The sequence below is a fragment of the Neolamprologus multifasciatus genome, chromosome 7 (genome assembly GCF_963576455.1).
Source record: "Neolamprologus multifasciatus chromosome 7, fNeoMul1.2, whole genome shotgun sequence".
Lineage (NCBI taxonomy): Eukaryota > Metazoa > Chordata > Actinopteri > Cichliformes > Cichlidae > Neolamprologus > Neolamprologus multifasciatus.
The window spans coordinates 11,022,439-11,049,551 of NC_140445.1; the positions used below are offsets into that span (position 1 = coordinate 11,022,439).

The following is a 27,113-nucleotide window of genomic DNA, read 5'->3' on the forward strand; positions in this document are numbered from 1 at the left end:
GTTTTAGTTTCATAATCCACCTAAAAAAGTTCAGGAGGGAGGCCAGTTGCACACCTGGATCCTAATCCTGTTGTTATGTCTGCTGAACATGGATCACTCTGCTATTTTGTTTAAGGGAGATGGCGATCCTGTCATGGCAAAGATAATAAAAATAATTTAGATTTTTGAATGGAAATCCTTAATACTTAAATAGCTTAACGGTGCAAACATGTTAGTATCAAAATATTTTCAAGATGCGGGATTAGTAAAGGATATTTTATCTCGTAATATTTCAGGATTGGTTTTGTTATGCTTGGTGACTTAATGTCACTATTAAACTTAAATAAATGCAAACTAAAGTAATAAAAGCACTCTGAAGCCGTGCTGTACACGGTGTTCTCAGTCCTCCCTCCTCCCACTCAGTGTGATCATATGATCGCAGACTCTTAATCCACTTCCTCAAACTTTAAAACTACCAGTGTGTCCGGTCCAGCCGGATCACGCTCATTTTACAGCAAGCCTCCCCTGTGCAGCAAAGCAAAGCTGCTGAACGGCAGCGGTGGCTTCGTGTAGCACCAGGCCCAGCGCTGTGGTGTCTCAATGGCAGACCTGAGGATCAGAGCTGGTGCGACCAGAAGCCCACAGAGAGGAGGCGGACACTCCGCTGCCTTGTCCCTGGTCACGCTGCTGTCTGCGCTGCTCACCTGCGGCGTCAGGTGTGCAGAAAGCGACAAACCGAGCAACATTATCCTCGTGCTTGTCGACGACCAGGATGTTCAGATAGGTGGGATGGTGAGTGAATTCACTCTAGAAATATACAACCTGTCATTCGTGTTGGTTCCTCAGAGACTTGACAGTTTCTGTAGTGAGGTCATGCAGTGCTCATACTGTTTGAAACGTCCTGTTTATGGTCACCTGATACTGAGTTTAGACAAACACACGCTCTATTTTCTTTCTGTTTTGCGGGCTAGCTCTCAGATTTAACCTCCTCAGTGCTTTGAACCTGGTAATCAGTTAGTTGAATAGCTGAACTGTCTTAGATGATGAAAGAATTACAAGAATTGTGGGAAATTTATGACTTTTGAGAAAGACAGGCTGGATATATAAAAAATAATAAAATTGAGCAAATAAAACGAACAATTAGAAAATGCAATTTATGCGAATTTATTAAAGCTGGAAAGTCAGTAGAGTCAAAATATGAGATACAAGTGTGCGGTCACAGTATTGATCTGAGACTGAACTTAAAGGTCATTTTTGTAATTAGTTTGTACATATGTGTTAACTAAAAGTTTCATCAAAGGTGTTTGCTGGGCTGGTGTGAGGCTATAGTGCACGAGTGTGCCACCCACGCTCTTCGCACATTTTTTCTTTTTCTTTTGTCAGGCGTCATTGGAAAAAACAACGTGTTTTTATGAGTTGCAGCGTTAAATTATGGCTACAGTATCTTGTGGTACAGGTTTGTATTACACGAAACTACAGCCAGGCCCGAGGGCCTAGGACCTTCAGTTGATATCTATTCTACACAACATGCGGATGTTTTCTACATGAAATAATAGCATTTTTTATGAAATTTTGTTAGGACCTTTACTTGGTTTTGGAATGAAGCTATTTGAAACTCTGGAAGTTACAACAAGTGTTTTTAACCTAAATGTTAAGTTCAACTTCTAACATGCTTGGAAAGCAGATGCGTTCTGAAACAATTGCTCAGTTAACTCTATTCCTGTTTCAAGTCCTACATCTGTTCCTGTGTGTATTTTTGCTTATAAGTGAAGTGCAACCTTAAAGGTCCCTCCGGTATAACCACACTTATGTTTGCAATATTTTGCTCAGAATTGAAAGCATTTTTTTTTTTTTTTTTTTTTTTTTTTTTTAAAAAGGAGAAATCTGGAATGCACTTAATGTGTTTTCAAAAGCTGGTACCTGTTCTTATTAGGTCCTGTGAGATTCTTTACCAGATGTTTGGAACTGCCAGATATTTGAATAATCCACAAAGATCCATTCACAGAAAAATGGTCAGCTGATCAAGTGTTTAGCTAAAAGAGATTACTTTATGCGCCTTTCTAGTAGATGTTTTGACAATAGCTAATACTGTCATAATGTTTTGAGTTTGTGCTTGTAGCATCTATTACTTCTCCAGTACTGTCATTATGGTGTGAGTCACTTTGTCTGTTTCTATTGCACAGACACCAATGAAGAAGGCAAAAGCCTATATAGGAGACGAAGGAGCAACATTTGTGAATTCTGTGAGTATCTTATGCAGTACATATACTTTTACTAGACTACATTTCACAGGGAGACATTTATTTTATTGCATTATATTTTATGACAGTTGTAATTACTTGTAGATTGAAGTGTCACACAATAGATCACATTACAAGTTTATGAAACAATATATGTTGGTAAAAATTAAACCACTGGTTCCTAAACGTACTTATTATGACTTCCTTTTACAAGTGTCTACTTGGGGAATCCTGTCATTTTTCAGATGTGAGCAGTTTGACTAACAAGTGTCAGAGCAATTGGTGGGAATCACAGACAAATACAATATATAATATTCTGATATGTTGACCATGGTAACGAAGATTTTATGATAATAATGAATCAGATACATCAAATCTGCAAAACCACATACATTGCAAGACAATAATCAAAGATATGGCACAAGATGTGTGTATGAAAGCAAAACTCAAATGTTCTTGAAGCACTGTTTGCACCAGTGATTACACAATAAATGAGTCGCATATCCTCCTTTCTGCTGTCACGCTTCTCTCTCTCTCTCTCTCCCCCTTTCCCCCTGTTCTCACTTCCTCCTCCTGCGAAGTTCACAGTCACGCCACTGTGCTGCCCCAGCAGGAGCAGTATTTTGACAGGTCGATACCCTCACAATCACGAGGTGAGAAACAACTCCCTCAATGGGAACTGCTCCAGCCTTCAGTGGCAGAAAGGCCCCGAGGCAGAGGCCTTCCCCACCTACCTCAACAAACTGAAATACCAGACATTCTTTTCTGGGAAGTATCTTAACCAGGTTTGTACATGTATATACTTTTATAAGCATTATACACGTCCAAATGTTTCCAAACTTCAAAACACACAGGCAGTACAATGAATACACCGTGCTTACGACTGATTTTTCCTGTTCTAAATGTTGAAATATTGTCGGGAGCCCAACAGTGTTTGTGTTGTGTTTTCATTTTATTCACTCACGTATTTGGCAGAGACTGTGACATATCACAGTCAGCAGATACAGCTAATGGAGATACACAAGTCCTGCAAGGCGACTCAGCAGTGATGACTGACTCATTACAAAACAGTATTCTGCAGGACTGTCTGTATGAAGCCCTGAAGATGCTTGTTACATCATTTCTCTTGAAGCTGACTGTGCTAACTGTACCTTCTACTTTCAGTATGGTAGCAAAGCAGCAGGAAGTGTTGGCCATATTCCACCTGGCTGGGACCAGTGGCATGCACTGGTGAGTCACAAGTAACATGTACATGCACAATTTCTCCTAAGTACTTCTGTCATGACACCTTTTGCTGCATTTACAGGTGGGAAACTCTCAGTACTACAACTACACTCTGTCAGTCAATGGGAAAGAAGAAAAGCACAGTGACAGTTACGAGGACGACTACCTCACAGACCTCATAGTGAGTAGTAATCAGACCCTCAGATTTGAAGTGGAGGGAGTTCATTACGTGGTTTATGTGGTTGATTTATCTTTGGTGGTTGATTTACCTGACTCTTATTTTGAGCATTCAGTGCTTTCCAGCTAGGTGCTGTCCTTGACATCATGTGTGATATTACTTGATATCATTCAGATGTCTTGAGTCTCTTGTCATTGGTCAGAAATCTTGCAACAATGAGCTTCTTCCCCACTAAGTTTCCATCCCTACTGCACTCTTGTTGGAGACCTTGTTTTGTCCAGAGATTATCTTTGAGCTGGAGGACATGGAGCAGACTGAGATCTGTTACCTCATACTTCAGCTGGCTTTGCCGTGCTGAACATGAAGCTGATTACATTTTAATTAGTGTCATAATGTACATATGGAATAGTTTAAGGAAGTGTGGATAGCTCCCTACTTTACAACAATTGTATGGGGGTGAAATTTTTGTGGAACTTCTAAGTATTGGCAGTAGGGCCATGGTTGCTTTAACAACTTGTTGGCTATAGCTGCCAGCCATCTGCTCAGCTACACATATACGGATTCATGTCACTAAACTGGACCTCATTTTTAATTAAATTATCTGAAAATAATATGAACTGCTGTCTGGTACAGACTATCCAAGAAGTTTTGGTGGCTGAAATTCTAATATTTTATTGCTGATACTTTGCAAAAATGAGCAGGTATGGCTCTGTGCGGTTTGTTGAAGTCATTGGTGGCTGGTTGTTTTTTTGTTCTGTTTTTTTTTTTTATGGTGAACACACATGCTTGTGTATGCACATGGATATGCTTTCTATTTATTACTGCCACACTGTGGGAATGTGTCAGTAACAGTATGTGGGAAATATTGTATGTTTTGGGATATTTGAGGGTGAATTTACAAAAGAGGGTATGGGAAGAAGGTTGTTCACCTCTGCAGTCAGTCAGCTGCTGGCATAGAAACATAAAATGTGATGTTTTTCTGCCAATCAGCATTGTGACAGGTTAATCATCAGCTAATGCAGTAGCTGGCGATAAAAGGGATGCAAGAGAGAAGCTAATATTAGAAAGGGCTATTTAGTTTATGTGGGACGCACATTCAAGTTTTGGTAAAAATGTTTGGTTTCTTTGTGTTTATATTTAAGGTTTAAATTTCACGCACTTGCTGCTTATCAGGTGATTCAAAGAATTTATCTTACTTTAAATTTAGTTTGAGAGCTGAATGATCTTTGTCACATGTGCTGTTGTCATGATTGCTTGCAACAAAGAATAATGGTGGAGAGAAAGAATTGGTCCAAGGTGTGGCTTCATTTTATGAAGAAAGATGATAGTAGTCCTAGTTTTAATGTCTGTAAGCCATCAAGGCAGGTTCGAAATGTCAGTGATTTGCTGACACATTCATCCACACAACAGGGAAAAGATGAGATTCAGCATGAGAACTTCTGTTTCCCAATCCAGTTTCATGTCTGTTACCCAACATAAATAGCTCATATTATAAAAATACTCTCACATAGATAGGCTTGGTGTCTTTTTTTCTTTATAAAATTCTATTCTGTAAAACAGGGAGGGAGCATTTGTTTTAGCCTTGCTAACCACCACTGCCCCACTGACTAGTAAGCTGACATGTGAGTGATATTTGACATTCAGCTTTTGTTGATGTGTCACATTAGTTTTGTGCTTCTAACTGTTTAAAGATGATGAGATAAAGAGCTGGAAGTCTTGAAAACAGTTTTCTTTTATGGCACAAAACGGGAAATGTAAATGAAGCCTAATTAACAGGAAAAGATGTCATTGAAATTGACTGTCATCCTTGAATTTTACAGTTTGTCCATATTTTATATGGTTAACGAAATAAGCCATTCGCACCCTTAGAGTCATTTGAATTTTTGCAAACCCTTGCTGGTTAATATTTCACTTTCATTTTGACTCGAAGCTGGTTCTGTTGTGCAGCTGCTGTCCCACTGGCCAAAGAAAGCAGTTTATGTGTATATATATGGGCTCTCATACTAACTGATCTATAAATCTTAAACTTAGATGGAAAAAACTAAAATCAAAATTACATTTCAAATTGGGGAAAAAGAGTAACAGCCTAGAATGGTCCACTGTGGCTTCTGACCAACTGTATTTTTACATCCCTGGGTGATAATGACTTTCAGATGCCATTTTTGTAGCTTACATCATACATTTATACAGTTGGTGTTCATTTCTTTACAAGTCTGCTTGTTTTTGCCTAAGCTAAGATTTTAAAGAAATGTAAGTTTTGCAGCAGTCATGTAATAGGTCTGTGCCTGTTTGTCAATCCAGCTGAACCGGTCTCTTCACTTCCTGGATGACAGGAGCCCTCAACATCCGTTCTTCCTGATGCTGTCCCCTCCAGCTTGTCACTCCCCCTGGACTGCAGCGCCTCAGTACCAGAAAGAGTTCAAGGATGTCCAGGCCCCTCGAGATGGCAGCTTTAACAAGCCAGGGAAGGTATGCCTTTTCAAGAATGTTATGCTATGTGTCTGGTTTTTAATTTTGTTTCTAATGAATCTTTTATTTTTGTGAATGTTTTAGGATAAACACTGGCTGCTGCGCCAACCTCCTAATCCAATGCCAAACAGCTCAATCACCTTCCTGGATAATGCATACAGGAAAAGGTACAATTGTTAAGCGTACGTCTCTTTTTCCACTGTCAAACAAGAAAACGTAAAAAAAAAAATGGTAAAACTAGTTTTGTTTTTGTTTATTTTCTTATGTCTTCCACCTCCCCTCACCCCAGCCTGGTTCTGCCAGAGGTTTCTTCCTGTTAAAAGGGAGTTTTTCCTTTCCACTGTTGCCAAAGTGCTTGTTCATAGAGGATTATCTGATTGTTAGGGTTTTCTCTCTGTTTCCTCTGCATTATTGTAGAGTCTGTACCTTACAATATAAAGCACCTTGAGGCAAGCGTTGTTGTAATTTGACACGGAATTGAATCGAATTGTAGTTTTAACCTCATGAGCCAGCAGGGATAAAGCATTAATACATTTTAGCTGTTAGAATTCTGGAAATCACTCTGTAAATCAGAAGATGCAGCAGAAAGTTCATTTTTTTAATCAATTATTTATTCAACTACCTCAACGTTTTCTGCATGATGCTTTTGAATTTTATGGTATTGTATTTTTTAAAATATGGAAAGGATCCTGTGATCATCCTCCCTATTTGTCTTCATTGGGGTTGTTGAGGTCAACACCAGAGCTTACATAACAAATAAACAATTAATTTTAATTGCTTGAAGAAAAATGGCAAATGACTAATAAAAGTTATGAATAAAATTTGTTCCAATGGGTTCAGGAAAGCAAAATTCCACACTTGCAAACAACTGCAGACATTAAACCAGTGTAAACAATTTAGAAAACAAAATCCCTGAATCAAAGGAGTAATTGCAGTTATCTGAAGTTCCTCAATGGTAAAATCAGTATTTGTGTTCAGCCTGACATATTAAAGCCTATGTCTGCACTTTAACTGCATCTTTATTGATTTCTTTCAAATCCATTTTGTTTGTGTATAGATCAAAATGATGAAAATCATATCAACATCCAAATATTTCTCCACCTAGCATGTACATCCAAAAAATTCTGATGTCTCTGGCAGGTGGCAGACCCTGTTATCTGTGGATGACATGGTGGAGAAGCTAGTGAAGAAACTTGACAGTATAAAGGAGCTAAACAACACCTACATCTTCTACACTTCAGATAACGGCTACCACACAGGTCTGTTTTTGATAAACTCCTCCATTTAATCTTAGATTAGTTCATGCTCTGTACCTTCTGTCTGTGTCATCTTGAGATGGATTTATACTGCTGGGTCACAGAAGACAGTTTAATTTTTAATTTTTAGCCCCCTGGCTGCATTGCATAAATGCAAGTCACCAAAACATTTTAAGTTACTTTTAGGCCCTTTTTTATGGTTTGTTTTCTTCAAGAAATACCATGGGTAATAGAAAATAATTCAATTTATTTCAATTCAGCCTATTGATATAGCGCCAAATTACAACAGCAGTCACTTCAAAGTGATTGCTGGATAAAGGTCCTACAATAATACAGAGAAAACCAGAACAAAAGAACAACACCCTGTTGGCAATGTTGGCAAAGGAAGAACTCGGGAAAAAACCTCAGGCAGAACAAGGCTTAGGGAGGGGCATCCATCTACCACAACCAGTTGGGGGTAAGGGGAGCGAGACAGGGGAAAAAGACACACTGTGGAAGTAAACCAGAGATTAATAGTAATTGATGACTAAATGCAGAGTGATGTATTAAAATATAGTGAGTTAAGAAGAAATGAAGGATAATTCAGGGTCAACTGATCCATCCCTAACTAAATGCTTTATCAAAAGTCCCTCTCCCTCTTAAAGAGGGTGTGTGTTTCCTAAATCCAAGGTGGGAGCTGATTCCACTGGAGAGAGGCACGAAAACTGAGGGCTCTGTCTCCATTCTACTTTTAAAAAAATGATAGGAACCACGAAAACCAGCAGTCTGAGAGTGAAGTGCTCTATTGAGGTGATATGGTACTATGAGGTCTTTAAGATGGGCCCTGATTATTCAACATCTTGTATGTGAGGAGAAGGGTTTTAAAATTGAGTCTGGATATAACAGGGAGCCAATAAAGAGAAGCTAGTACAGGAAAAATAAATCACTTACTGTAAAGACACCATCTGACTCCAGATCATTGTCATGCACATGCGCTTCTAATAATGCTGAGAGATTTGTAAAAAAAAAAAAAAAAAAAAAAAACAGAATCTGAGGCACTCTACTGAACATATGTAATTACAACATTTCTATATCCCAAGTATCTTTTATGTTTAAAAAAGAAAAAATCTTCAGATTGGTTTATCTTATATGAATGATAAATATAATAAACCGATATTGACCAATGACTGACCTGTCTGTATGGGATTGGTTCAGTAATAAAAATGTGCAAAAACTACAAAAAACTGTAAATAAACAGTAATGACTGCAACAAATAATCACCCAACTGAATGAAATAATTATTTTAAACCATCTGATGTTGTTTTAAAAGCAATAGCGGGTAAATTGTTTGTTACAGGTTACATTTGTGTTCCCCAGTCTGACCTGAGAGCTTATAGGTATTTGCACAGTCACCTGCCAGTTTACTGTGTACACCTTTCTTTGCATTGAAACCCCTTTTAACTGCAGTACTGCCCTAATTATTTATGGCCTAGATTCAACGAGATGCTGGAAACATTGCTCACAGTTTGCTCCGTACTGACACGATTGTATCATACAATTGCTGCAGATTTTCATCCACAATACAAATCCTCTATTCCACCACATCCCAAAGGCACTCAATTATGTGGTGAATGGAGGGCATCTGAATACACTGAACCCATTGTCTATAAACCACTTTGAGATGATTGCGCTTCGTGTAGATCAGCAGTATCTCAAATACTCAGACCAGTCCATCTGTCACCAACAACCATGCCACGTTCAAAGTCACAGAAATCACCTTTCATCCTCATTCTGATGCTAAGTTTGAACTTCAGCGAGTCATCTTGACCATTCCTATATGCCTAAATGCCTTGAGTTGCTGCCTAGTGATTGATTAGATCTAGGTGTAATCAGCTGTACTTGTTGTTCCAGGTCAGTTCTCGCTGCCCATTGATAAGAGGCAGCTCTATGAATTTGACATCAGGATTCCGCTAATGGTCCGCGGTCCTGGCATAAAAGCCAAGCAGATGCTGCAGGTCAGAAAAATACTCCACTAAAACACACACATTCCAGCTGCTTAAAAGCATATTAATGTCTCTGGAACTCTTTTTTGTTTTTTTGTTTTTTACCTTTTTTTTCCCCCTCATGAAAGGCTCCAGTACTGAATATAGACCTGGCTCCCACCATACTGGACATAGCTGGAGTCAACCTGTCGTCTGTGAATGTGGACGGGCAGTCTTTCCTCGCTCAGATGGTCAGCTGCTTCTTTACATTGACACTTATTTTTCCCACATGCTAAATCTTAACCCAAATTTTATCTTAGGCTCCTTCATTGCGTAATGGCACTGCACGACCATACTTCCTTGTTGAGTACACTGGAGAAGGACAGCCAACATCAGACCCTACTTGCCCTAAATTAGGTCCAGGAGTATCTGTGAGTACCTACAAAAGCAGGCTTCCTATTCTGGTCACCACTGAAAGTAACATGCTTCCAGTTTCCATCTCTGATTGGAAAAAGGGGAAAAAAAACTAAAAAAGTTATTTAAAATAATTCCTTTTTTCTCTTCAGTGTCAAAGAATTATGATACCAAAAAAATGGAGCTGAATACAGTAGAAGTATTTTCTCAGCCTTTCCACTGTTTTCCTCTTTGCTTTTTTAATAATGCACTGAGGGAAGACTGGATGCTACTCACTACTTGACTTATAATAGAAACTAAACTATAGCCTGGCTCTATTGAGCTTCATGATGTCAGTACACAGTAACTGAAATCAGTTAATTGTTCAGATTCTATTAATGGCTTGAGTTAATGGTGCAAATTTGTAAGGAAATTTCCAATAAGTGCCTTTTAATAGCAAATTCAGAATAGATGGCAATTTTCCTAAATGGAAACAGCTGTGGACTAAAGCCTAAAAATAGGGTTCATGTTGCCACAAAACATATTGCTCCTGCTGATTCTGAAAGTTTGTTGCTCTGTTCCCAAGAAACCTTCACTGTAACATTTTTCACTGTCTTTAGCAATGTTTCCCAGACTGTGTTTGTGAAGACGCCTACAACAACACGTACGCCTGTGTCAGAACTCTGGACAGCAAAATGAACATGCAGTACTGTGAATTTGCAGACAGTGAGGTACACCCGGGACTTTTTTGTGTGGGGGTTTTGTTTTTTGGACACGTTTTAGTGAAAGTAGATGTGAAGCTTCTCAGTGTTTTGTTTTGTTTTTTTTACCCCCCAAGTCGTTTGTAGAAGTCTATAACCTGACGTCGGACCCGCATCAGCTGGAGAACATCGTGAAGAAGGTGGATCCCTCCATCCTGCAGATCATGAACCAGCGGCTCATAAAGCTCCAGTCCTGCGTGAGTGACAGCTGCCGGGATTACAAGCAAAAATAAGACCGCCAAAGAAGCTGCCAAACGATGACCACACCAAAGTCTGAAAGGAGGGTGGGATCAGTTTGTCCAAATTTTTACATATATGAGATGAGATTCTGACAGGAAAAAAAAACATGGTTGACAAATAAAGTGACTGGTGGCTGTATTCCACTTAACTGTGTCAGTTTCAGGGGCCCAGAGTCATTACTTTCTTTGGAAATTTGCTCTTTTGACGACAGGGACACAAATTATGCAACTTGTTTATATATACATATACATACCAATAGAAATGGATTGACATATCTAGTAAACACTGATATCAGCCAGTATCGACCTTGTTGATTGTTATCAGCGTGTGCACGCATTTGCACTAAATGTTCAAACATTTAAAAATCTAAAAGACTTGTCAATTTTTTTTATATGATGTCCAACATAAAAAGCAAGAAAAAAGACAAAATAAACATTACCCAATCGTTATCAGATATCGGTCAAAATGTTGGATTAAACATCAATACAGGAAAAGGGTTCAGAGTTGGTGTATTATCAGTGTACTTTTCCTTTTACGAGTCAAAATTTCTGCCGTCTTTCTGAGCCACACTGATTTATCTTCTCTTGTAAGTTTACTTTTGTTTTTCAAAGGCGCTACATGTAAGCTCAGTGTTATGGCATTCCTCTACCTCTCCATCGAGTCTCTGCAGTGAAATGGTAAACCTTATTCTGCACTCTTGGTGATCTGCTGGAAGTTGGAGGAACATCCTTACCAAAATTGGCAGCTGGTGGAGAACTGGCTCATCTACTGCTATGCCAGGCTCACCAAGACTGCAGAGTGCAAGGACTAAGTCCAGGTTTTGGAGAGACTCAGTGGCCAGTCTTCAATTAGAAAAACGTTAGATGGCAAAGAGTTAGCTGCTTAGCAGTGTCTGAAATTCCCATATAAAATACTTGCTTAAAGCACCTCTAAGATAACCTTCTTCCCCCATGCTGTCATGTGTTTGTGTATAAACTGCAATTTTCAGGCATAGTCAGTGTCTTCTGAACATTTCACCATTCTCAGAAACACAAAATGTTTGATTCTTCTTCTGACTTTGATTGTGAGCAGTTAAGAGAAAGGTTTACTGCTACACTGAAACTGTGACTCATCATCATCATCGTTTTTGAAGAGTTGGTTTAACATTCTGGGGTTTCATTTAAATGCTTTCCATGGGTTGGATGAAGGGATTAATATGACTTGACTTTTTTTTTTCATTCAGTATAAACATACCACCAATTATTAGTTAGCCAGCACAGATAATTTAAGCAACTGCGTGTAAGTTGGTTTACACATGGTTATGCTAATCTGACCAAACCAAAAGCTGTTTCTAACTGTATAATGTGGAGATGTATTGTGTCAATATTCTTTTTTGTTTTTGTTCATTTTGCTTTTTTTTTTGTGGCAAAAGCTTAGTTTCCATAAAAGATCTTTGTACTCTCATAACTATCTCTGCAACCCTTTCAATGAAAGACAACAAAGTCTGAAATGTTCACCATGTCCTGTAATCCAGTATAACAGTTTATTTTCCGTATTGTGCCTCAGATGTGAAGAAGGACCTCGGCTTTTAAAAAACTGAACTCTTTATTACTAAGAGCCTTTTTTTAATTGGTAGCAGGAACACATGCTGATATTTTTCATGTTTTCTTATTGCAAGGACTCTATTAAGGGAACTTTTGCACAGTGATGTTTAAGATGAATACTTTAATCCTGTCAGCCTTATGTTCGCACTGATGAGGTGCATGTGCCTTTAAAATGTGAACAAATCTGTACTGTGATGAAACTGATTAAATTAAATGAAACATTTAAATGCACTTTTTTGTAGGTTTCCTTCTTAATGTGACGTTATGGTAGGTTCAAGTCAATTTCCTTGGGGAAAAAAGTGTACATTTTATAGCTGGCCTAGGTGGCCAATTCCCCTCCAGGTTTATCAGGTAATTCCTAAAACCTGACAAAGTGTTTTGATCAGCTTATCAGAGATGTGTCGGGTAGAGTTACCTGTGCTTACACCAAGGTTGACATTTGGCATAACTGAGCTCTGATTCTTTTCTTAGCCTGGCTACAGAACTGAAAATAAACCTGGGGCTATTCTCCCTTTACTTATGTTAGTTTCAGTAAGATGTCCTAGTTTTGCAGAGGACTTTTTAAAAGACTTTAACATTACACCTTAAATGCACATTTGTGAGTTATACATGTCAGTCAAGCATCTCTGATGTGTTGCCTTCTTCCACACAGTGAAGATGGAACACCATTAGCAAGATAATCAACCTTTGAGATTTAAGTTCACGTAGTGTTGTATTAGCATGTGGCTTTGGAGGTCATAATAGAAGAGGAATTAATTAAAGACTCTGGATTGAAAACTAATGAGACATGTTTCTAAAGACTGTAGTCTAAAACAAGACCAACCACTAGAACCCTGCAGAGGACTGGACTATGATGCTGCAGACCAAGAAAAACTTCAACACAGAGGAGACATCGTGAAGCCAGATGGAAGTATGCCAAATACAAACTGAGAAATATTATACATACTGAAAGCACATCCTTTGGTCAGATGAGAACTAGAGCTCTGGCCTATTTTTTTGTTTTTTGTGAAATAATTTTGTTTCTGTGTGCAAAGTAAAATAATTTAATCATCCAAAAAAATTTTTTTAAAAAAAGGTCAGATCGCTTTGTCGTCTGCAAACATCACATTCCACATAGGCTCCTGCCTGACCTCATCTGTCAACCTGTCATTCAGCATTGCAAACATGAAGGGACTCAGAGCCATCCCTGATATCTCTGTAATCTCACCCCGACTATGAACCCCTTTGTCACTCCTACTCCACACCTCATCTAACGAGCTTGAAAAGAAAGCAAACATTTGCAACATCATTCTTTAAAAAGATATGGATGGATGGGGGCTTTTCCATTGCTGGAAAAACCCACTCGGGGTAGAAATGTTTCTTCATAGGATAAAGGTGATCAGATCGACACTCTCCTTTAAAAGGAGAGGTGAATCCAAATCACGACAACAACATTGCCACACAGCATCCCAGAGCTCTGGATTAGAGGTTCAAGTATTTCTTTTGTCACCTGTCTGTAAATCTGCTGATGACACAGTGTTTGATGTGTTTTCACATTTTAAATACTCAATAAATATGTGCAGTTATGTCAATTTCCTTTGCAAACCAGCACTATAAACTATCTCTTAGAATTCAAGGTTTTGGTCATTTATTTAACTTCAGGAACAAAAATTGATGAGCATTTTGTAGAAAATGCAACAGGTTTCACCAGCTAATTTTATAACAACAGTGATCTCCTCTCTCCTAACTTAAAACCCTTTTGAGGACATAAATAAATCAAATATTTGAAATCTGCTCATTCATTTTTCAAAAATCAAAAAGGTAGAAACTGGTAGCACATCTACTATCTACAGAGAAAATGGTTACGGACAGTTTAATCAGAGGTACTTGTACACAATCTTATCCTGCAGGGTCTGAATCTCTAACTTGACAGGGCATTTGTAAAAGTGTGACAGCAGTGACTCTGTATAGCCAATCAGGAAGTAAAACTTTTGTGGTGGTAACTTCTGTAGCATCACTGCGCACACATTCAGCAAATTGCCACGCCTTTTGATGACAATCTCATTGGCCAGGCACCCGTGGAACGTCCCAAACATGAACCTCCGAATGAAGACATCTTCTACAGTGCGTTCAGCTGCCCCATCTTCTCCTTTGAGGTTACCTATCAGCAAGAGAGAAAAGAAACTGGAGCTGTCATGAAAGATTAAGAGGAATTTGGACTGAATTACACATTAGCTGCGGCTGATGGACAAAGATGTGCAAACGAAAAGATCACTGCCTCTTCAGCAAAATATTTATTAATAAGGCTCACAGTCACATTAAACAATATAAATCTTATTTTAAGTTTATTTACCATGTTTAATATTATGTTTAGAGATATAGTTGAAAAGTTTAATATTTATCTTTAGGTCTTAATTTTGCTTAAATTGTGCATTTTCTGTAATAAACTGCAAACACCATATACAGACACTGAAAAGTATCAAAAGACAGAGCAGAGTTTGATGAAGTCTAAAAAGATTATAAAATGAAACCACTAGTTGCTGCTGTCTGGCCGTGGAGAGCACAAACATCATGACTCTATAAATTGTTTCTGACAGAATGAAATGAACAGCAGCCTGACGTGCAGCAGATAAAAGCTGTGTGCTTGGCCTCACTTCAATAATCTGAGACGCTGAACTGGACCCGTCCTGTTCGTGCTGCAGTTTTGATGAGTGAAATTCTATTATTTTATTGCTCTGTTGTTTAGCATGTGTATGGTAATTAACAGACTAATACGATAAATTCTGGTTCCAAAAAGCCAACTGGGCTGCAAGCAAAATACTAACAGGGAGGCTTCAAAATGCACAGTGTAGAACCAACAGGTGATGTCACAGCGGCTACATCCATTGGTTTTCTTTATAGACCATCAAGTCAAAAAGAGTTTTGATAAGTCAAAAATCAGCTGTCTCTCCAGCGAGTCTCTCATCTCATGGTCAGACAGACCCAAACCTCATAGTTTGAGAACAGTTAGAGATGGTGGTTCTCGTTCTTCTACGCAGCCTAATCAGTTCTCCACTTGCTGCAAATTCTAGTTCAAGCTTCCAGCAAATCTCCACAGAAGAACAAGAGCTGCTGATCTCCCCATTGTATCCAACTGCAGGATGAGAGACTAACTGGAGAGCCTCAGCAGTGGGTGAAGCACTGGGTCTTGCCAGCTTTTCTCTTTGAAGGTGCTTGATTGCTGTGGTTCTCTTGAACAGATAAAAATATTTAATCAAATGCTAAAATGAGTTTCGACTTGGAAAATGTGTTGGACATACTTTGAAAACATGGAAATGTTTCCCAGTGTCATTGTGTGGATGGCCTGTGCACAACACTTTAAGTCTGTGGCACAGGAGCATTCAAGCTAAAGTGCATAGTTTGGTTGGACTCAGTGATGATTGGTATGTAGTCTGAAAGCTATCCACACCAATGACTGCTTCCATAAAAATCACTGAGTTAACTAATTCATGACCAAATATGTGAGAGGACAGTGTGCATAAAATCAAATGTGCCTAGCGAGAGCATATTCTCAATCTCAGTCATGCTTACTGGTGTGCTGTGACAGCCATCCTTTGCGGTGGCCAATGTGGTGAGGATGATGCGCTTGCTCATAGGTCACAGGTTTGTCTCCTTTCCCTACTCGGATACGAGCGGCTCGATTCTGTAAAAGAGAAAGACAAAAGGGCACCTCTTGGGTATATTTGGAGAAAACACTATCAGACCCATTGAAAGTTAATAATCTATAACAACCTATCAGCCTTTGTAAAAGCAACAAAAAACCTCAAATTACTATTTTTTTTTTTAAATGGTTGTGACCTCTGAACCACTCTGACTGTGGCTCTGGTAAAGTATCAGAATACTTCAGGTGATACAGCAGCAGGTTTATAAAAAGTCAAATAGGAAATAGGCATTTGGACAGTGTGTATCTTTCACTCTAAATGATTGTATGGGGATGTAAACAAATTTGTTAAAGTATGTTTACGAACACAAAATTAATATATACAAAATACAATACTATTCCCATAAAAGTAAATACTGCCCAGAGAGGGAGCTGCCTCGGGAGAGATATGTGCCCTCCAAGTGCTTTATCATTATGTTCTACATCTGCAACAATACTTATTTAGATTTTATTTTATTTTATTTCATCATCCCTGTGTTTAAATCAAAATGAGCACAGATGTAACAATATAGTGTGTGAAAGTTAAAAAGATAAACACTATGTTAAACAGTTAGTGTTGCTGATACAACAGCCCTGAGACGGTCAAGGCCGCTTACCTTGCAGCACGACACAGTAACGTGGAGGCCCCTGCTTCCAGAGAAGCTGCACAATGAGCTGGACCAAGCTAAGGCGCTCTGCGAAACAGGTAATGTGGTGAGAGTGAAAACCAGTGAGTAAATATTGAATTGATGGTCAGAAATCATTTCAAAAGCAAAAAGGTACATCTGGCTTCTCCCTTATTTCCCAATGGGGATGTCAAAGCATGTGACTCAGCATGTTTGACTTAGCAAAGATAAGTTGGAAGTCCTTGCTGATGCAACACTCCTACTTAGCAGAAAGAGGTGTTGGGCAAGACGAGGCTTTGTAAAACACTGAAATGTCTGAAGCAATTGTGCTTGAATTGTAATACCTACTGATCATTCTGGCAGTCATTACATCTGCTAATGCTAGTCTGTGAAACAATCATGCATGTTAGCATTGGACAAACAAGAATACTTACTAAAACTAATAACTTATTACTACAAATAATTATAATCAAGACATGTTTTGGAGAAATATCCGTACAAAAATTAATATTTGGATCATGACAGCAAGCTGTGACTGTAGTGAACAGTGTGTTTCGGCGAATTTTATTTTCTTCCTGTGTTAACATGCAGAGGCTGTTTCAGTTGCCTAATAATGTAATGCAAAATATTTCAAACCAAGTTAAGAAAGGAAAATACAAGGAATGGAGATTTTCACTCAGGCCCTCAGGTCTAACATCAGTGTCTGATCTCATTAATGCTCTTCTTGATAAATGGGCAATTATTACCACAGACAGCCTCCCAAGTCTTGTAGGAAGCTGATTTTGCTGCAGAGGTGGAGCAACTCTACACTAATGCTTATGGATTTAGCGTGGAAGCTCATGGAAGCTCCTGTGGGTGTAATGTGCAGGTGGCAAAACACTTTTGTCCATATAATGCATAATGTGCAACTGCAACACAGTGCACAGATGTCTTGGACATAGTGTCAGAGATGTTGTATCGTTAAATCACAGCTAGAAACTAGTGGGCTGTCTTGTGAATCATTCCTATTGCAAATTGGAAGTTGTGTAGTAACGAGTTGTTAAAAGGTATTTGTCGACATCTTAGTTGCCGTTCTTAGTATTCATAATGCAGTTTCAGATATTTTGATAAGGCAAAAGGCTGTTATAGATGTTTCCATGTTTGATAATTCAGGTTCGTAGTGCCACAAACAAACACGCTTGGCTTCTGTGGTCATACAACGCAGTAGTAACAAACGACACAAACGTTTGTTACATGTCTGAAATTTTTGCTATTTATCACAGAAACTTAGGCAGCCAAGAGCAAGTTAGCTAACCCCTAGCTTAAAATTGTTTATATATATAAAGCCTTACCAAACGTAGCGCTAAATTAATGGGTGCACGCCGATAGCTACACGGTCAACAAGACTTCATGGAAATTAAGTAAATGTTACGGTTTAAAATGACTTTCTTACCAGCACCCTCATGTTTCCTAAGCTGCTCAAGGACGCCGCCATGTTTTATTCAAATAATTAACTCGTGGTACTAAACTACAACGCAGTAGTCACTCGGTTTATTACTGTATAAATAGCCGAAGCTTTTCGAAAGCTCGGTAATAATTATAACACAAATAATAACACAAAATTAACGTTTCTATACTGCACTTGAGCTGTATACTGGAACTGTTTTTCTCCACAGGCAGTTTCCACAAGTTTCCACCGGACAACTATTAACCTGAACCAACCGGAAAGAGGGAAAATAAAATTTTTAAGATAGTTAAAGATGAGTGATATTTTAGAATCAGAATCTTTATTAACATTGTGCTTTAAGAACAACGAAAATTGTATGCAAACACACAGTTTAATTTACAGTTTAATTGCAAAGTTTTTCCTCACAACATGTTCTCGTACGAATAGTTATTTAAAGCAAGTTAAAATTCCTATTTTTAACAGATGCATTTTAAAATATACATTTTGTTACCTAATATGTACTCTTTAGTTTTTCTTCTAATTTAACCATAGTCGTTCTTTTAATTATTAATGATTAATTTGCTTTAAACATTAATATTATTATTGTGTATAATATACATTAGTACAAAAAAATGTGTACTAATGCCTATCTGTGCTATTAAAAAATAAATACATAAATATAAGGCAAGAACTGAAAAGGGGGGGATCCTAAATGCGTGATTGTTTCAATTTTGTATGTATTAATAAATAAATAAATACACAAAAACACTACAAATAGCCATAGCTTGTGGGGTTTTTTTTGTTTGTTTTGTTTTGTTTTGATACCCGGTATCCGATATTTGTCTGACTGCACACTTATTTTGAAAGCGTTGCACCAGAAGTATTTGTATTGTTCTGGAAAGAGGAAAGTAGTTGCTAAGAAGCGTTATCCTACTCGTCCCACTTGTTTCTTGACAAACTGTCATTATTTTGGTGGGATAAGTATTGGCTTGAATAATTTGAAGACTTGTTGAGAGGAATAAAGATTGAAAGCTGCGATGGCGTCGCCGCTGGAGATGACAGAGATGTACGATAATGCTCTTCTGGGGATCCTGCAGCACGTTGGGAACGTTCAGGACTTTCTGCAGGTCTATTTTGGGTTCTTGTACCGCAAGACGGACTTTTATCGCCTGCTGTCGAGTCCCAATGATAAGATGGGTTTCCCTCCAGGTGTGGCAGAGAAGATGGTGCTTAAGGTGAAATTTCTCAACATTTTAACCTGCTAAATGTAAATACCTTGGCAACACACATGACTATGTGTACAGTTTGTGCACGTGCATATTATTTACAATCACAGGTTAAAAATTAAACTGTTATAATGTTACGTACACTTTTGTGGTCCTCGAGTTTCTTAGACTGCAGTAATTCGTCGATGAATTAACACCTACATAATACAAAATAACTCCTGTGCTTGGTGATAGCCTTGCTGTCTATATGAGCCACAGACCTATAGCAATACATTTGTTATTGCCCTAAGACTGGTGAAGGTTAGATCCTAATCTAGAGTTGTCTGCCTCTCAAATGATGATAAGCGATAACCTTTAAATCTTTCCTCAGACATTTAAGTTATTCGAGAAGCTGGCGGAGCACGACAGAGAGAGAGCAGTGAGCAATCTGAAGAAGAGAGAGGAGACTAGGTATGTTCCTCCTGCAGTTCAGGAGCTGGAGGTTGCCTCTGAGCCTTGTGATGAAACCAAGCAGCAGAGTACAGAGGCGGTGCAGATGGAGAACTCCCCCTCACGTTCTGGGGATGTTTCAGCTCCAGCAGCCTCAGGCACATCCGTCTGCTCTCAGCAGGATAGCAGCAGCAGTCCAGCAATTTGTGAAGATCAAGCAGCTGCAGCCAACTCGAAATCCAAAGCAGGGTGAGTAGCTACAGGCGTTTTTTAACCTTTGAAGCATCTGTTGTTTTAAATATGGTCCAACATAAACATTACTCTGCACATTACAGTGTTTCAGTAAATGCACTCGTCAAGGTCAATTTTAGGCCTTAAAATGACTTTGTGACGGGATGCAGACTTAGTGAAGGTTAGTTGCAGGTTCTGTTGCAGGGCTAACGCAGAGAGACAGACAACCACTGCACTAACATTCACACCTAAAGGCAATTTAGAATCACTAGTTAACCTAACCCTGCCCCTGTCTCTGGGCTGTGGGAGGAAGCCAGAGTACCTGGAGAGAACCCAGGCAGAAACAAGGAGAACATGGAAAATATTTATATTTATAAACTAAGACAGAAAATGTTCACTGCTAACCAACCTAGTTCTGCTGTACTTTGCTGTACTATATTGCCAGAAGTATTCACTCACCCATCTAAATAATGGAATTCAGGTACTCCAATCACTTCCATGGCGACCAGTGTATAAAGTCAAGCACCTATGCATGCAGACTGCTTCTACAAACATTTAGGAGCTCAGTGAATTCCAGCATGGTTCCATGATAGGATGTCTCCTGTTCAACAAGTCCAGTTGTGAATTTTCATCGCTACTAAATATTCCACAGTCAACTGTTAGTGATATTATAACAAAGTGGAAGCAATTGGAAATGACAGTAACTCAGCCACAAAGTGGTAGGCCATGTAAAATCACAGGAACAGGGATCAGCAGATGCTGAGGTGCATAGTGTGCTGAGGTGGAGTCAATCGCTGCAGAACTCGAAACTTTACGTGACCTTCAGTTTAGCTCAAGAACAGTGCATAAACACACTCCTAAATCTTGTGTTATAGCTGCAAAGGATGGACCAATATCATACCAATATCATACTTATACATATGAAGGGTGACAAGTGAATATTTCTGGAAATATCATGTATAACCACTCTGGGTGAAATCAACAGAAAGACAGCTTTTAAAAGAAGTAGAACCAGACGCCTGGCTCTGCTGCAGTATTGTTGAGTTCTCACAATAACAGTGTGATGTCAAGTCTTGTAATAAGTAAGCACATATCCCATCAACAAGTGACACTGGATCTCAGCCTCTGCTTCACTCTTAGGTGGAAACTTCCTGTGAAGTTTGAAGGTGTTAATTTTTTGTTTGTTTTGTTTTGTTTTCGGGGAGACAACAAAACTAAAATGACTATTTTGGATTTGTTAGACTTGTATTAAATTTATTAAATTAAATTTTGTATGGGTGTGCAGGATTTCCACCAGCTTAACAGTGGTTCTTACTTAACTCTGGTAGCTTCAAAACATTTTAAATAATGAGGCTTTGCACTAACGAATGATTTCTAATTTGATTCTGAAATGGCTCATGCATTTCAAAATGTAGCGTCAGTATTTAAGACGTTTATATAAAAATTGAATTTGAATTTTGTGTTTCAGAAGTCAAGAAAACTTCCAGTCCAATCCCGACAGTTACAATGGGGCAGTGAGGGAAAATTACAGCTGGTCTCAGGATTACATGGATGTGGAGGTCCGCGTGTTTGTGCCCAAGACGGTTGTTAAAGGCAGACAGGTGAATGCAGGTCTATTTAACTATGTGAGACACCAGTAATACTTTTTTATAACACTTTACTTATTGTAACTGTGTTCACGGCCCACAGGTCAGTGTTAGTCTGCAGACCAGTGGCGTGAGAGTATGTGTGAGGGATGGAGCCGAAGAGAAGACATTGATGGAGGGTGAATTCACTTACAAGATCAACACTGAAAACTCTCTGTGGAGTCTGGAACCTGGACACTGTGTGGTTGTGAGTACACATAAGCATTATCTAGTTTTTGTAATAACAACAAGAACACTCCTGAAGAAAATGTGGCAATGAGTGCACCTTCTGCTATTTGAGTTATCAGAATATGAACTAACAAGAGGGATTAACACCTATCAGGAGCTAACATCTGGTTTTATGGTAGTAAAAAGAAGAAAGAAGGTCACTGGCTTGACTGGCCTGACTACTGGCTCATAAGAGGTTGTCATAGCTGTTCCAGAACCAGAACTTGCTGCAAAGCTGATCAGCGAAATCTTAAAATCAATTGTAAAACACAAAGCCAAGCCAGGAGAGAGGAGGCGAAAGTAAAGTAAAAAGTAAAACAGGAGCTACAGTCCAACCTTTCTGTACACCGAAGGTGACAAGAGCTGTAGATGATGAATAATGTGGTGATCGAAGACAAAAATCTAATTTTGTTCATGTTAATGACTATTAAATTACTTATCTTTGTGTAAGATATTGTTCTTTCCCTGTGGGGATATTAAGTTAATGTCATGTACAGGAACACTAGACTCTACAGAGACTCTACATTGCATAATGGGATGTTTTCATTTAATGTTTAGTTTAGAAAGAGTTAATGCTCTCTAGTGCTTGGAATAACAGGATAAGTGTAAAAATGAGTTTTGCTCTCAAAAAAGTAATTTTATCAAAAGCCAGTGTTGGCTTTGTCAAAAGACATATTTGAATTGAACATCCTGTCTCTGAATTACAGTTGTCACTGAACAAGACATCAGAGGTTTGGTGGAATGCGGTGCTCAAAGGCGAAAAGGAGATTGATATAAACCAAATTAACCGTGAGCGTTCCATGGCATCAGTGGATGAGGAGGAGCATGCTGTTCTGGACAGGCTCACATTTGACTACCACCAGAAGCTGCAGGGAAAGCCACAAAGTCACGAATTGGTAAGGAGCAAATTAAAAAATAACACAAACTATTCATTACACACACACACAGGCTATATCTATATTATCTATATCTATATTATTTCTGTAAAATAAAAACGTTTATCTTATAAATCGGCTTAAATGATATTCAGTTATTGAGTCAAGTCCTTAAAACCTATTCTGACAAATATAGTTGGAAGTCACTGCTGTAGTGCACCTGGGTTGTGTGTGAATTGTGAGGATGTTTGTTAGCATAAAAGATACATACATAACATATCTGTGTCCATGTTTCTTTGCAGAAAGTGCATGAGATGCTGAAGAAGGGATGGGATGCTGAAGGGTCACCTTTCAAAGGGCAGGACTTTGACCCATCTATGTTTGACATCCCACCGAGTGCCGTGCAGTTCTGACATGCCACAAAACCTCAGCCAAACATGAACTGAAGCATCTCCATTTAAAGAGCTCATGGCAGCAGAGGCAACACTTATTAACAGCTTTGAAATGCTGGAATGATGGAAGTTTGTCTCTAATAAAAGAAGCTGCAAATTTGTTGAGATTGGTGGGAAGGGAATATTTCTATATTCTGACAGTGATGAGTCATTAAATTGAAGCTGATATGTACTATTGTACACTGTTTGACTCTTGATTCAACTCTGCAGTGCCTATGTGTTATCTGCCCTACTGATTCTGTTTTTATTTCAAACTGTGATGATTACCTGCTGGTTTGCTGGTTCGGCTTCCTTGCTCTGCTGTTAATGACTAAACAAAAAAAAAAAAAAAACAAGAATTAAAAAAAACATTTAACAATTTACAAATAAATATGAAAAAGGGTTTTCTGAATTCCTTGAGTCCACGCCACTCTTTGGATAAGATAATTTTTTTATACATACAGTACACATCAAAATCATACAGTGTTGTTAAAATACATCATACGTTTTACAGTTTTATTACATTTAACTTACATATGTGAAAGCATAATCATAACTATTATAATCTTTAAAATAAATGTCAAATAAAATCAGACAGCTTCATTTAAACTTAACTTATTTAAATGATTTAACTACTACTTCAGTAGGTAGGACTGCCTTGGATTTTAAACCCTGATGGTGGTGATGAAGATGGAGGCTTAGATGAAACTCTGAGCAATGTGGGAGATGTGGAGAAGGTGGATTGTGCAAAGGAGTCTGAAAGGGACAGTGAGCAGTGAGAGTTAAAATAAGTGGCATGGAGGCTGATTGGTTTAAAGATGGCGGCAGAAAGACGATTGGACTAGAATGATGACATCAGCATTGAGTTTTACAGCATGGGGAAAGTGGAAGTGTTGAAAAGCATAGACTAGCAGACAGTGTGATTACAGATGTATTGAACATGCACATTAAGCTTAGGGATGCATTACTTTAACTTGAGGCTTAAAGGTTCATAGGCTCATAACATTTACAGATATTAAGGCATTTTATCTTACTGATGTTTCAGTTTTCTGAAATTACTGACCAATGATAACCTGAGATAGCTAACGTTAATACATGCCTTCAACTGATATCTACAGTACCTGCAATGTAGACATCAGCTGTGTGATGCTATCATGTCAACATTGACTAAAATCTCTGAGGATTGCTTCCAGCATGTTCAGTCTATGATGAAGAGTTAAGGCTGCTCTCCGGGCAAAATGTGGTCCAAACTGGTACTGGCAAGCTGCATCAGTAAAGTATATTAATGTTGTGGCCAGCTTCAGCTGGAGGTGATTTGACCTATTCTGTACAATACTGTGCAGCAAAAGTCTTAAGCCACCCCTTATTTCTTTATATTTTGATAGAACGGTGGGAAATAGCTGCAGCAATTTATTGAAATGAGCAAATATATGTGGATATATAATAAATAGGGGGAAAAAACAGAGTTTTTAGAATTCTGATGTGCTTGAAAGTCAATATTTAGTATGATCACCTTTATTTTTCAATTCTCTCTGCATGGCACATCAAAATCTGACAGTACTGTTCTGTGTTCAAAATTCTATTAATTTTGACAAAATCCCCAACACCACCGGTTGATATGAATCCCCAAAGAGGCTGAAAGAGTCTCCACTGTGTTATACAGAGTACTCAGTGTTATACCTCTCTCCTGACCTTCATACATAATCTGTATGTATTATTGTTAGGTCTGCTCTGAGCACCTTGAGGCAACTGTTGTTGTGATTTGGCACTGTATAAATAAAATTAAAATTTAATTGAATAATAATTCAGATTCATTACTCAATGAGACCTATTACAACTGATTTTCAGTCCAGTTCTTGTGTAATATTAGATATGCAATAGCTCAGCCTTTACTCCCCATTTCCCTTTCTTAAAAATTGCTCTTTGATAGCCACCCTTCCATTGAAACCATTTCTAATAAGACTTCAGTAAACAGCAGATGGATTAGCAGAAGTGCCAGAAGGATCTAAAATGTCCTGTGTCTGGTCAATGCTGTAATTTTTCCTATTTATTAATGTTATGACTTCAAGGTATTGTCCATCTGCTGCTTCACTTTTCTCCTATAATTTTTTTTAAAGAGACATTGCACACCACATCAACATATGCAAGGGTTTAGGCTAATCACACTCTGGGAATTATCTTGTTGGTGCAAAAATACTATTGTATGCCATATCAATCTGTTACTGTTGGCATGTTTTTGTATATTCAACTAAAGAAATTGCAACAAATTATGTGTTTTGTGACAAGCTGCTGTATAAAACCCAAAGACACAGTTTAGAATGGATTCTTTGCAACTTTTGGTCCATTCTTTCAGTTATGTGTCTTTTTAACTAAGAATGATCCATAGGTCAGTGTTAAGTGGCTTAACAAACAAAATAGAATTTTTCTAAAAAGATTTCTCATTAGCACTTTAAATAATTACAAGTAAACCTGTCTCCTTGGAAGTGTGGGTTAGGAGTAGTGAGGAGTGGCTTAAGACTTTTGCAGAGTACTATACAGTAATGTTTTCCACATTGATTTGTACTGTAATGTTTTCTACTGTTATCAATGCATCATTCATCAATGATAACATGTTAGAAAACTTTTATATATATATATATATATATATATATATATATATATATATATATATATACAGAATATAATATATACTGATATATATTTTGTAACAAATGTATTAAAGTGGTTTTTATTAAATCTCAATAGTAATAAGCTGATAAAAGTGTGAATTTTATTAATAATTTCATTTATGTTAATTATTTGTAAAACTTATTTATGTGCTTATGTCATGGGTATGGGTCTTGAGCCAGTGCTTTATGTTTAGAGTGTTGAATCTTGTAAATTATTTATTGTTTTGAGTTCTCTGTTTGCCAGGCTTCCTGTTTTATTTTGATAGTCCCTCATCTCTTGTGCATTTGGTTCACTTTGCTTCCCTTGCCTCCTTATGTCTAATTTGTTCCTGCTGTGTTCCCCAGATGTCTCCACTCTCCTAATCTTCCTCTTGTGTATATATTGGTCGTGTCCAAATTCATGGGCTGCATCCTCCTGAGGCCGCATTTGTAGATCAATTATGTCACAGCGACAGGCCGAAGGCTGTCCAAATTCGTAGACTCCTCCGAATGCAGCCGACAAATGCGTCCTCCTTTTCCCCGAATTTGAAGGATGGGTTGGGTGTGTCCTTCGTGGCCTACCATATCCCAGCCAAACTCCAGTTTCCAACAATGGTGGCCGCTACTAAGTTTTAAAATTACTTTTACTAATCTTTCTGGGTCACAAAATAAACTTTTAACATCTTTTCAGGTGAGAAAGTAGCTGTGTAAACATCAAATATCTGCTCGGTTTATCAGGATATCACATATCACGGGGGACCGTGGCTCAGGGGGTTGGGAAGCGTATCTGTAACCGGAAGGTCCCCGGCTCTCTCTCCTGGTCGTTGTGTCTTTGGGCAAGACACTTTACCCTACCGCCTACTGGTGTTGGCCAGAGGGGCCGATGGCACGATATGGCAGCCTCGCTTCTGTCAGTCTGCCCCAGGGCAGCTGTGGCTACAACTGTAGCTGCCTCCACCAGTGTGTGAGTGTGAGAGTGAATGAATAGTGGCATTGTAAAGCACTTTGGGTGCCTTGAAAAGCGCTATATAAATCCAATCCATTATTATTATATTTGCAAAAGTGCTTCGACGTTTTCGGAGACGTCTGTTACCCACCAGCTCGATAGCTAGTCGGGAGCTCGAGGGTCACTGAAGCCGCCGAGAACGGCACAACTCCCGGCACATCATTTTCAGATCACCGCGGACTTTCACTACTCAGGTTAAACGTAATATATAAGTCACTTAGACAACCTAAAAATGTTATTGTTGGGCTTCTTTCAGTGTTTTATTTGTTCGTGAGTAAATTGTTTTGGCTGAGATTGAAGTTATTAGATTAGATTAGATAAAATAAAACTTTATTAATCCCCCGGATGGGTTCCTCCTTGGTTTTTACACAGCTGACTAAACGTCAAACAGAAAACTGATTAAAGAGAAGTATGAGACAG

The 27,113-nt window shown here is 38.4% G+C and overlaps 3 protein-coding genes across 3 annotated transcripts; 2 read left to right on the forward strand and 1 right to left on the reverse strand.

Moving 5' to 3' along the window:
• Nucleotides 1–441: 441 nt before the first annotated feature.
• On the forward strand, nt 442–11,337 carry gnsb (glucosamine (N-acetyl)-6-sulfatase (Sanfilippo disease IIID), b). Its single transcript, XM_085167137.1, has 13 exons — nt 442–771; nt 2,163–2,222; nt 2,801–3,004; nt 3,384–3,449; nt 3,526–3,624; nt 5,923–6,090; nt 6,175–6,257; nt 7,231–7,349; nt 9,237–9,340; nt 9,457–9,558; nt 9,628–9,738; nt 10,321–10,431; nt 10,539–11,337. Exons 1-13 carry the CDS (start codon nt 580–582, stop codon nt 10,692–10,694), a joined length of 1,575 nt encoding a protein of 524 aa, XP_085023263.1. The 5' UTR covers nt 442–579; the 3' UTR covers nt 10,695–11,337.
• A 729-nt stretch (nt 11,338–12,066) lies between these two features.
• Nucleotides 12,067–18,243, reverse strand: mrps24 (mitochondrial ribosomal protein S24). Its single transcript, XM_085167138.1, has 4 exons — nt 18,001–18,243; nt 16,560–16,637; nt 15,834–15,945; nt 12,067–14,424 (listed from the first exon to the last, which is right to left on the reverse strand). Exons 1-4 carry the CDS (start codon nt 18,040–18,042, stop codon nt 14,141–14,143), a joined length of 516 nt encoding a protein of 171 aa, XP_085023264.1. The 5' UTR covers nt 18,043–18,243; the 3' UTR covers nt 12,067–14,140.
• A 619-nt stretch (nt 18,244–18,862) lies between these two features.
• On the forward strand, nt 18,863–23,232 carry nudcd3 (NudC domain containing 3). Its single transcript, XM_085169041.1, has 6 exons — nt 18,863–19,229; nt 19,591–19,898; nt 21,349–21,481; nt 21,570–21,713; nt 22,441–22,629; nt 22,911–23,232. Exons 1-6 carry the CDS (start codon nt 19,032–19,034, stop codon nt 23,019–23,021), a joined length of 1,083 nt encoding a protein of 360 aa, XP_085025167.1. The 5' UTR covers nt 18,863–19,031; the 3' UTR covers nt 23,022–23,232.
• The last annotated feature ends 3,881 nt before the right edge of the window (nt 23,233–27,113 follow it).